General features: G+C 39.6%; 1 protein-coding gene across 1 annotated transcript; it reads right to left on the bottom strand.

The window, feature by feature from the left end:
* Positions 1–584: 584 nt before the first annotated feature.
* On the bottom strand, positions 585–2295 carry LOC148041254 (uncharacterized). The gene is made up of 3 exons (XM_087687804.1): positions 1721–2295; positions 1363–1454; positions 585–1210 (listed from the first exon to the last, which is right to left on the bottom strand). The coding sequence occupies exons 1-3, from the start codon at positions 1875–1877 to the stop codon at positions 887–889; spliced, it is 573 nt and encodes a 190-aa protein (XP_087543930.1). The 5' UTR covers positions 1878–2295; the 3' UTR covers positions 585–886.
* Between the last annotated feature and the right edge of the window lie 10402 nt (positions 2296–12697).

The raw sequence follows: 12697 nt of genomic DNA, 5'->3' as shown, positions 1-12697 counted from the left end.
AATTTTCGAGAAGTACAGTGCATGTTGGTTAATTAACAGCTCCACCACCATATGTCAAGCAAAAGGGGTGAGCCTAATAAGGTCCGGCCAACAGTCTCTGATAGGAGTTTGTGATACAGTCGCTAAATTTTAAAGCCAAAACCATGTCACCAGACTGACGTTAATGCTGAAAACTGTGATAGCAAGGGGATAATTTTGCAGTAGCTCCCTTAACTGATCAAAGTGCATTGAGGCCCTGCACTGCACCTCAAGTGAAGCAAACAAGCAAAGCCATTCATGATTAGCAATTAATTCTCCCACCTCCTGGGGCCAGTTCTCTCTCTCTCTCTCTCTCTCTCAGCTGATCCCTCCTATGCACTGCTTAATTTCTCAATAACACAGATCTCTTTATACACTGCCCTAAGTTAAAAACCACATTAACTGCATTACCCTGTCATTTAGCTTCAGGGTAATCCATGGCAAGTTCTTGTTGGTGATAAAGAATTATAGCTTCAGATTGTAAGATAACTTGTATCTCATTAATGCTTCATATATTATCCTCATTTAAAGAGAGGAGAAATGAAGAACAACTTTGTACACCATAAGGGCTTTGCAACACTTAGTTCTAGTTGATGCTTTGGTGTAATCTGATGGTGGTTAGTATAAATCACCCTAGTAGTAGACACTAATATAGGAGAGAGCTATTTATAACTCATACATATACTACTAGAAGCTCCATAAATGACAATAATTGCAGGAAGCTCCTGAGCTGCATATGTTAGTGGAAAATATCATGAATACTGGTTCAATAAAATATTGATCAGTCAAATAGGGTAGTGCTTGTAAGTGCATTGGCTATGCTCATCAGGGACTTTCAAGAATGGCTGGGCATTCACTTATCCCATGTTCATGGATTGTAAATTAAACTGCCACACTTGCACTTCCACCCTTCGGGCTGGTAGTTGGAGTAGTCCACATGCATACTGCTTCTGGGCACCTTGTAATTCTGATTGGGAGTGGGCAGCTGCACTGCTTGACATGGATTGCATGCATTGCATTTGTTGCTGCACAAGGGCGGCCGGGACCCCACATGCTTCTCAATCTGTGCCCGCCGCTTCTTGTCAGAACGGTCGTGTGGCTTGGCAATGTGACTGATTCCTGTATGCACTAGTAGCTTATATTGCTGATGACCAGGATGGTGTAGTGGATTACCCCCTGTGAGCATCCTACTCTATCAAAAACAAAACACAACAATGGTTGAAGCCTCCATTCAACATTATTCACGCAGGTTATAGTCTAAATCCACAAGCATGCTAGTGCCTGAAACAATATAAACATCATGACATCATGATATTTCAGGTTTCAAGTACATGGAAGTTATACCCTGTGTTGTCGGTTTTGCATGCTGTGTGTGCAGCAAGGAGGTTTAATGATTGCAAGGTTTCGAGGGCCGATGTAGCGGCTTGTGCTGCGATCTGTAATTCCAAGGAGGGCAAAGGACATAATTATGTTTTCAGAATACAGAACTGAAAAGATGTCATGACTTATATGCACATAGCGCCAGCCCCTCTCATGCAGGAGAAGATAAGTCAGATACCACCACTGAAGCAGCGTGTGTGTGCACTTGAATGAGTCAAAGCCGTGTTCAATCAGTGGAGGTTGGTAATGATTACACATGATAATTAACAGATAAATCTCATTAAAGAAAGAAACCAATGATCAAAGCGGATATGGCACTTACCATTGCATGAATCCTGAATAATATTAACTTGAGCTGCTGAAGCTGCAGGTGGTTCTGTTGCGGCAGGCAGTGCACACGTGGGCAGCTGCATGATGAACCAGGCAGTGATAAGAGAGGTGGCGTGAAGGGTGAATGGGAGCTTGAAGGAGGACGTCATGATTACCACGATTATAATGTTATGGGTGAGGGGCAAAGCTTGATATAAGCATGGTGAGCAGGATGCGACTGTAACGAGCGTGAGTGTAAGGAGTGAGTGTGAGTGATGAGTGAATGAGTGAATGAGTGACTGAACTGTGAGTGAGTGAGTGAGTGTGTGTGTGTCCCCCACTCAGTAACATACAGTATTACCACAATAAAAAGAGAGAGTGTGAGACATGGCCCTACTCCTGCATCACTCTGGATGGTGAAAGAGTGCTCCATTTAAAGACCTTGGGGTGGCCATAGATTTGACTAATTAGACTGTTTTTTACATCAAAGAATATGCCTAATTCACTGAATCATGACCCTAATTAACACACTTCACACAGCCCAACAATAGTACCCCCTGAGGTCTACTTGTAGTTGTCCCTCCGCAGCTTCCAATGCTTTAATCATTTTTTAAAACTCTTGTATGATGCTGTAAATTGTAATATCTAATTGCTCCTGGGACTTGCACTGCGCAGACAATTAATATTCATGACGATATAGAATTGTTTCCGTGATCCTAAACCATACTAAAAAGTATTACAACACTTATGTTGTTTGTTTTTTCTTGGGTTCACCTTTTAAGCAGAGAATTTGTTTCCTTCTTTTCTGGACTTCATCTGTCAGACACTGTTTCCAATTCAATGGGCACTACTTGCTGGTGGTCCAATCGTTCTCTTCCCAAGAAGGGCGCAAATCAGATTAATACCTCATATCATAAAATATGAATTGTTGCAATGCTGTCGACATTCCTGCAAATATGCAAAGCCTCATCAAATTATAAAAATCAGAATTTTAAGAGAAAAGGATGGGGTGGTATGTTAATTAACTGTAATATAATATATTTCCTTGAAAGTTACTGTACTAACTTGCTTAATACATACAGACAAATCATGTTAAATCCATCTCTTGATCTTGTTATATTGGATAGATGGTATGTTAATTAAGCTTTCTGATATAAATGTATATGAAATTGTGCCAAACTGCTTAGTACATACAGACAAATCATGTTAAATCCACCTCTTAATCATGCGCACAAACAGAAAATAGCAGCTGTAGATGCTTTCAAATCAGATTGAACTATTAGGAAGGCGTTCTAGATTGATCAATTATTAGTATATATGGTATCCGATTGAACTATTAGGGAGGTCTACTAGATGGCATTGATAGTATGGCAGCTCTAGTTTTATGTATGGTAGTGGATGCCATTGATATGATAGAGAGGGGAAAGAAAAAAAAAAAGAAAACCTGCAGGTTGGTGGGTCGTTCAAAAACATCAAGTTTAATATCCGGCGGTGAAAAAGGAAGTGTAATTTCTTTAGTTTTACTGTGATGAGACAGCAGCGGGATATGTCTAATTATGACACACTGATTGGTTTTTCTCCCCTTGATCATTCCAATTTCCACAGTTCAATTAATTAAAACACACCATTCCTCTACGGACTTCCCCCCCCCCCCCCATTTACTGCTTCTTGTCTCTCTTCTGTAACAATCAAAAGGGGAAAAAAATGGAATCACATTTTACCATAAAGGATTACTGTGAGAGAATACTGCAATCAACCCAGACTGAGCTGATTGTGTCTGTAATCATACAACAACTCGATCAATAATTGCAGTTAATCCCAGACTGATTTCAATTGTATTCCCAGATCGGACACTTTGCAAGTGATCAAAATTGGCGTTACTCCGGCATAATTTGCTAGCAACGATTCTGATCAGCGATTGTCCGCATTTGCAAGAGAGATTACTTGTAATGCCAAAGCAACTTTGGGTGATTAAGAACTGCAGGTAATGCGACAAGAATCAGCAATCAAAAAAGCACAGCGAGTGATTGAAGCAGCTTAAATGGTTGAGACTGCATGAGCTACGGAATGCCATTGAGCGATCACGATTGGCACTTAACCCAACAAAAATCGGCAAATCAGAAGAGAAATGACTCGTTGCTAGCTTGATTGACTGATTAAGAGTGAGATTAATCTCACAAAACCCAACTCCATCAGGCACCAGAGGATTAATGCCACAGACAAATTGTCCACCACCCAAGCAGTCCGTAGATAATCTCCCTTTTCAACCCCCTTTGCTTGGCACGCAAACAAACGCTGGTTTAATCAATTCACACATTTTCCAAGAAGCTCAGTCTACACGGAACCCACAAGTTCTTCACACCTTGTATAATTCCTTAGCTTGAATACCTACATAATGTATGTCTTCACACATTGTATAATTCTTTAGCTTAAATACCTATATAATGTCTTTTTGCCCCTAATAAATCCTTTATCCTAATGTCACTTTATACCCAAATGGGATCATTTGCCATTTCTTGACCTTCATTTTTAATGCTGATGCTAGTTTTCAGGAGCTGAAGAAAACCCCACTTCAATCTGCACGAAAAACTAGGGTTTAATGCAAAATCGACTGCGAATTTTTCAATAAATACCTTGAGTATTTAACAAATAAAGGTTTAAACCCTTAAATCTATATCATTTTTATTATAAAGATTGTAAATAGATGCAATTCGATTCAAACAACCCTCCAAAATCATAAGTTGAAGGTTTTTGTATCTACCATCAAGAATGCATTTTGTAACATTCGTCCTAGTTTGAATCATAAGCTACCATGAGGCTTAGAATTTGACACAAAGTCACCCTCAAACTCCATGGTTTCATGTTAGAAATACAATTTAGGATAGGCTTACTCTCCACCTGTGAGACACAAACGAAAATGAAAGTTCTAACAGGACACAAAACATAAATCCTAAGTGGGAACAAAATGCTTTTGTTGAGTGAGGATAGCAACTCAAGACCACCTCATTCCCACCCAAGAGCTCTGCTTAGTATACCACACTCTTTGTCAAAGGCTTTTTCACTTTTTGGTATTTGAGATGCAAAAAATCTATCTCAAAACCATGTATCCTCCACCTTGACACATGTATTGTACCTATTCTCGAGCCTATTTTATCTCATAAACCCAACTTATTTTAACCTACCTTGATTACTTTAACAATCTTGTGAATTGATTGTGATAATTTATATTACTCTTTTGACTTGAAAATTCATAGCACTTTTGATATTTCGCATAACGTGACCTATCTAGATAATACAATATTAATATCCCCAAGAATTAGAAAAAGCCCACTAGTGAGGGGGAGCATTTCCTAAGTAATACATATAAGAAATACTATATGTGTGTGTGTATACATACATACATACATACATACATACAAACATGCATGCATGCATGCCTACATGTATAGCTTAAAATGATCCTAAAGAAGGGGGCACAAACTACCATGCTACTTCAACTCCCTGCACTCACTAGAGTCGACTATTCCTTTTTCCCTCTCCTCTATTGCTATTGAAGATCTACAACATCAACTCTATCTAGAGCCCACAACAAGCAAACAACAATCCACAACTCCAAAGAGTAATCTCAGGGAGAAAGAGACTGAATTGAAGTCAAAAGAGAGGTAAAGAACTGTAGCAAACATCAATTTCAACTATATCTAGGACCAATCATAGCCCTCCATAACTCTATCTAGCTGATTGCAATCATCCTTCTAACTCATAGACTAACTCTAAACTAAGGTAAAAAGGAGGGGTTTCCCATCTCTATTCAAGCAAAGACACTCCTCCACAACCCACACATTCTTGCTACATGATATTAACTAACTTAGCTAAAGTTTGTAGGCAAAAATTACCCATCTAAAATACAACAATTAGTTTTACAAATGTGTTAAGGATTTTTGGATCTTAACTAATTGAATTGTAGATGATGAAAAGTCTAAAAAAGAAACCAAGATAGACTTGTTAGACACATGACCCAAGTTTCATATACTAGAAGAGAAAGGCCCTATAGACGCGCACTGTACATGCGAAATAGTGGGCGCGTTTATAAGCGCATGTATCAGCGCGTCTATTCACGCTAGTATACAGAACGCGTCTATATACCCGCGTTTATAAACACGCCTATAGATGCGAAAATAAATGCACATATTTTTCATTTCTCATAAAGTCCCTAAATATGACCAAACATCTTAACAACTAGTATTTGTTTGAATACATTACCAAATTTACTTCTTTCTGAGTATTACAAATATACATCCAATCATTCAAAGCTAATTATATATGCTACAATGAATGATCAATCTCATCTTCAATGAGATCGGCCCTTGCTAGACTATCTACCTCTAGGTCTATGTTATCAATAGGCAATGAAACAAATAAGTCTATCCCACTGTCAGATGTATTGCTATGCTCAAATTCTTCATCATCATCTGCAACCATATTGTTATCCTCTTCTGCGCTTCCTTGAACATCCTCTCGGGGATCATCTTACACTGCATCATGTATATCATCGATCATGGTATTATCATGTGCATCATCATTGATTGTATCATCATTGATTGTTGGATTGTCATCAACTATCTCTATGTTGGTAGCATTGCCATATATTGGTTTTGAATGATTAGATATGGGGATGACGTGCCACCATCGATTATTGTTTACCATTGTGGGTGATACACAACCTGCATTTAAAAAATAAAAAGTAAGCAACTTAGATATTTATTGTATTTTGAGAATGTATCAGGAAGTAATATATATAAAAATAAATAGCTTCTAGTATACCTGCTCGCATTGTTGAGGTAGTACGAATGTGTCATTCTTGCCTTGGTGAAATTTTGTAGAATCAATCACTACAAAACCACTTGGATGACGTCTAATTGTGCAATGCTCACCCGTTGTTACTACTTCTTTAAACCACTTCACATCTAGCACATATATAAAAAATCTCCTAAAGTCAAGCTTCAAAATATCTTGGATCAAGCCACAATAACCTTCCATGGTGCCATTGGTATCCTGGAAGTTTGCAAGGATACCATAATCATAGGTATTTCTCTTATCATCTATACGTTGAGTTCGAAAATGTTTGCCTTCACACCAAATAGCATTGAACAATGTGCACTAGTAGTACATTGTTGAGATCATATTAATGATTTAGTTAAAGATGAAACATGTGAAATTATTATATAATATATAACTAAAGATAATTTAATTATAAGTATGTCTCACCTTTGATAAGCAACCTCGTGCGTATTCCCACTCCTCTTGCGATATATCCATCGCCTCCTCTTTTTCCATATTCTCCATTTCTTCATGTAGCCAATCTATATCAATATGACGTGGAAGCGCACTTAAATGTTCTGGATATGGGACATTACATCCATGTCTAGCACCAAATGCTTGCCTTTCGCTTACTCTTCTTGCCCTTGCTTCTTTAGATAGTGTCACCCGTTTGCTCATTACTTCGCTGTTAAGCACACAAAATACATTTAACTTACGAAGTTCCTCTTTCATTAGCACTTTGCTCCTTCCTTTTCCTTGAGGTATTATAGAGGTCATCCTCAAATCTTCATCATCTTTCCATAGTCGTGGTAAAGAGGAGTCCACTTTAGTAAGATATTCAGAGATTTGTACAAGGGATGATTGCACTAACCAACCCTCAGCCATGCTTCCCTCGGGCCGTGCATTTTGCCTTAGAAAATCTTTTAGGGTTATCATAAAGCGCTCTAGAAAAAACATCCACCTTGCATGAACTACCCCACAAATTGCGATCTCATCAATCAGATGTACGAGTAAGTGTACTTGAGTAGTCAAAATGGAGCGAGGAAAAGTTTCCTCCACCAAAAAAACCACCTCAATGGACAATACTCGAGCCTCTTACAACGTATTTGGATCGATTTCCTTCAAACTCACAAATCTACCAACATGCAATTGAGAACGATGATTAGTTTTGTCCATAAATTCAAGTGGGTTTACTATGTGATGTACGTAATAGGTAACCTAAAAAATAAGTATAAAGTATACATACCTTGCGAGCTCACCCATCTTGTAAATGATATCACGCACATCTTTCAAAACACAATGGGATATGCTAGTAGGAAGGATGAACTGTATGTAAATATTCATACATTGTTAATTAGTCTACATAGTTACTCCACTAATTAATACATTTATGGCTATGAAAATCCTTACCTGAATCATTTTGTGCCAATCATGAGACTTTAAACCGGATAGTTGCTCCACACCTCTTTTCTTTTTCTTTATGAAGGCTCCCTTGAGGCATCTCATATATCCTGTGGGAGTTCGAAAGCTACATATCTGTTGCTTCACCATCTTTTCTTCGGTCTTCGACAACATCCAAGGTGCACGCGGTAACTCGATCTTTCCTTTGGGTCTGATACGTGGCCAAGCTCGTCTCATATGTCCAATGCTACGTAAATCCTCCCTTACATTGACAAAATCACGAGCCCCGATTAAGTGATCCCATAATGTAGAGGCAACATTCTTGAATATATGCATGGGGTCCAACAGGTGATTGATCTTGAGTTCAGTCCAATATGGGAGATGAAAAAATATAGAGAATCTAAGGCACAAACAATATATTATTTCTTGTTCTCATAATGGAGTGTACTTTAAAGACAAACAAAAGAATTAAACTAGTTACCGACTCATGCCAAGTGGAGGATGATCATTGGCGTGTGTCCAAGTGTCCTTCCAATCTTGAATGGTCAGAAATTGTGGAGTTCTTCCATTAGTGGGAGGTGCATATTTGGGGTGGTCAATAGGAAGAAAACGATGATGATTGTCATAGATAACCTTCTTCAAGCATGTCGGTCTAGAAGAAACCAGAGAGGGACCGCAAATTGGACATGCATGATATCCTGATGTAGTTAAACCTGTAAAAACAAGTGGGTTAATGATGACATATATTTGATTAAGGGTAAGAATGAATCAAATAGAGTATGCAACTACCTGAACACTCTCCATAGCCTGAAAAGTCATGCATGGTCCACAACAACATGCCCTTTAAAGTGAAATCTCTAGAGGACAATGATGCACTCACATCTTGCACCTCAATACCTCTCCATAGCATTTCTAGCTCCTCGATCAAAGGCTCTAAGTAAACGTCCATGTTTTTAACTTTGTGTTTTCCAGGAATCAAAAGGGACAACATTACATGTTCTTTTTTTATTGCCATGGACGGAGGGATATTATAGTTTACCAATACCACTAGCCATACACTATATGAGGTGCTTTTGATGCCAAATGGATTTATTCCATCTAATCCTAGATCAAATCTCAAATTTCTGGGCTCTTCTTTGAAAGTAGGCTACAAATTGTCTACGTGTCGCCAAGCTGGTGTGTCTGAAGGAATTCTCCACTTTCCATCACTTGAATGGTGACTAGCATGCCATGACATGAGTCTCGCAATAGATTCACATTTAAACATAAGTTGAATATGTGGAATAATAGGAAAATGTCGCAAAAACTTACGAGGCATATCCATTGATTTCATCTCCTGGTTATATTTTGGTTCACCACAAATAGGACACTGTCGTGCAGATGCATGATCCCCACGAAACAAGATGCAATCATTGACACATGCATGGATTTTAACGTAATCGAGACCTCCAAGAGATGTCAGGAAACACCTTGTTTGCTCCCTTCTAGTTGGTAATTTATTTCCATTTGGAAGCATTTGTGATAATAACCTGCATATATTGTGCAAACAGAGTTAACAAACCGCGAATATTGTCTAGATGCATTTATGAATTAATATCAAATGATACATACTTCAATAATGCATTCAAGCTAGCTTTACTCCATTCATAAATGGTTTGTAAGTTCAATATCTCGAGAGATGCACGTAGAACGGAGTAGGTGCAACCTTCGTACAATGGAGTTTTCAACGCTATGTGTAGCGGGTCATCTGTCTCTCTAGTGGCACCCTCCCCCCGAACCTCATGGGAAAATAAATCGTGCACCATGTTGTCCAAAATCTCTTCCTCCAAAACTTGATGGGGCATTTGAAGAGGGCTGCTATCGTCGTCATCAGTCTCTACTCTTCTTGAGGACTCTGTCTCCTTCACGTCGACGCTTCACAGCCTCTCGACGCCCTGGAGGGACCATTTGAGGATATGGTACTGCATCCTACTCAATTAAAAAAATGAGGTTTTGTTTAATGGTGAAGACGCAACATAGACCAATAATATTTGTGCAAATAAAGCAATAAAAATTACTGGGTCTTTTTCTTGGTCCCACTCTCCGTACATTGTGAGGTGTGACATTGTGATTCGATGTGCTCGAAAAAAACATCCTCGACAACAATCACACATACATTTGATTTTCCATCATAGCCAAGCGTCTCGATTGTGAAGATGCAATGTCTCATCCTCACTGGAGGATGTACTGTTTGTTGACTCAGCATGTGCCATACTAGTAGAAGATGACGACATAATTACACCTGGATTAGAAGGACAACTGTGATTTCATTTGGTATATATGTCATATTTGATCCCTAAATGCATGCATTGATACTTACAACATGGAGGCAAATATTTTGATATTGAAAGACTAGGAAAGTCATGTCATGTTGATCCAAAAATAACCAAAAGCTAGTATCTAATCAGTGGGGGTTGTAACTGCGCGTCTACCAGCGCATGTAATATGTCTTATCTGTGCATATACACGCGCTTACAGACAGGAGGAAGGAAGAGCCAAAGAGTAAAGAACAAGAGCCAAACAACAAGGAAGAGAAGAATATTCAAGAAACTTACCAAGGGAAGGGAGAAGGAGGACAAGGAGCTTGCAACCTAGCCGCCACCCGTCGGAACAAGCAAAGAAGGTGAGTTCTTCTTCTCTCTCTCAATCTTGTTTGCTTTCTCTGTTTATTTGTCTGTCTGTCTGTCTGTCTCTCTCTCTCTCTCTCTCTCTCTCTCTCATGCTATAGACTTTTATCTATGGAGGTTTTTTTGCGCGTTTTTTATAAAAATTTGAAAAATATGGTTCGACTGTGCGTGTTTGTCAGCGCGTCTAGATGACAGTGTAGACGCAGGTATAGACGCTGAAATAGACGCGCTAAAAGACGCGCACAGAGACACAGATATAGACGCATCATGTAATATGTTTTATCTGCACAGGGTAATATGATTTTTCTTATGTAGATGTGGAATCCTGGATCTTCCAACACTGATCCTGAGTTGGAACGCATGAACAACACCTTAGCGGAGTTTTCTAGAGGTGTTTGTAGCTTTTTTGGAGGTTTTCCAAACAAGGAGCAATTCATGGGGGAGATGACCAATTATCTTGGTCGCCCTCCCACTATAGAGGAGGTTTTCAGTGTCATGTCTGGGATACCTATCACATCTTTGCCTAGCACTGCTGGATAAACACCAAACCTTGGCACACCAAACCTTGGTACACCTCTACTAATAGATACTCCACGCACTAAGCATACACATAGATCAGTTGATGCACATGGATCAGCTAAAGTACATGGATCGACCGAAGCACGTGCATCTGTAGAAGCACGTGCATCGAGTGAGGTAGAGGGTAGTGCTCATCGAGGGAGGAGGGAGAGTCATGTGGGAGGACGAGAAGGTCGAGGGCTTTGTGGGGGTTGCCTAGGAGGTGGCTCTCGATCACCCTCACCGGGAAATGAGAGAGGTGAGCCTCCACAAATGTACTACTCTGTCACTGATGTTAGTGGTATATTGCATGACTTTGAGGGGAGGGAAGTGATAGCCTACATGAGGAGTGTCGTGCATGCCACATATAAAGATTGCATGATTCCCTTCAAGCACAAAAAAAAATGGTTTGTGGCAAGAGGTGATGCGGGCAGTACATAGAAGGTACCCTAATCCTAAGAATTCACGATTCTCAGATGATTGGGGACGGTCAAAGGTGAGAGACGCGCTTCATAACAAGAGGTCTCACCTTATGACGTGCGCCAATGAGTCACTGCAGCGAAGACAAGAGCAGGGGTGCCCTAGATATGGCCAACCACCCAATTGCCACCGCAGGGAGTGGAAAGAGTCTAAGAAGAGAGTAGCAAAGAAAAGGACAAGTCATCAGTATGCAGAGGCGCAATGTATCCAGATGGAAACCATGGGATCGTCGCATTATGGATTGGATGGCAGGGAGTCATGGGAGGCTGAGTTTGTAAGTATTATTTGATTTCTTTTTTTAAATTAAATTTGTAATTTGTTTCACTTCATTATGTAGTGTGTTCTAATACGTTGTATGTTCAAATTGTTTTGTAGTATCATATCATTGGTAGGATGCCTACTCCTAGAGAGGTAGGCTACCATCGAGGTCATAACCGGGCGTCCACTTGGTAGAATTTCTACGAGGAGGGACTCATCACGAAGGAGCAATATAATCGTACCATGAGGATTCCACAACCAAAAGAGGTATGTTTTATTTTTTACATGAAAAGTATAGGTAACTCTAATTTATTGTTTGTAATGGTATTTATATATCTTAATCCTTTGTGTAGGCAAACCCTGATGCAGTTGAGGATAGCAAAGGGGGGACTAGCAGTAGCGGTGGTGGCAGCGGCAGCGACACAGGCAACGGTGGTGGTAGTGACGATGATGCCTCTTCTGAGGAGATGTAGAGGAGCCCCATGCATGCATGCCTCCCCTTGGCTTGTAGTTTTCATTTTTGATATGTATTACTTTCAGCTACTAGTGCTTGCGACCGTGACCATGCTTGAGGTCACAAGCACTAGAACTCATCATGTTAAAACGTTTCATCTATATATATATGAAATTTCGTGTTCTACATACATTGTTTTGTTTTCAGTACAAAAATCTTCGAAATAATCGTTCTCTGTTTTCCATAAGCATACAATTTGACGTTGATGGGGGGAAAAAAACCATTGCAAAGCCACATGCTCTCTGGTTCTTTTTTCATACCTCTGTTTTGCGCGTCTATCAACACGTCTAAATTG

This window comes from Lygodium microphyllum, chromosome 1, assembly GCF_053477565.2.
Source record: "Lygodium microphyllum isolate KBCC chromosome 1, Lygodium_microphyllum_v1.1.10, whole genome shotgun sequence".
In the NCBI taxonomy this organism is placed as follows: domain Eukaryota; kingdom Viridiplantae; phylum Streptophyta; class Polypodiopsida; order Schizaeales; family Lygodiaceae; genus Lygodium; species Lygodium microphyllum.
Note: the sequence above shows the minus strand (reverse complement) of the source record. Positions and strands in the feature narration are given on the sequence as shown.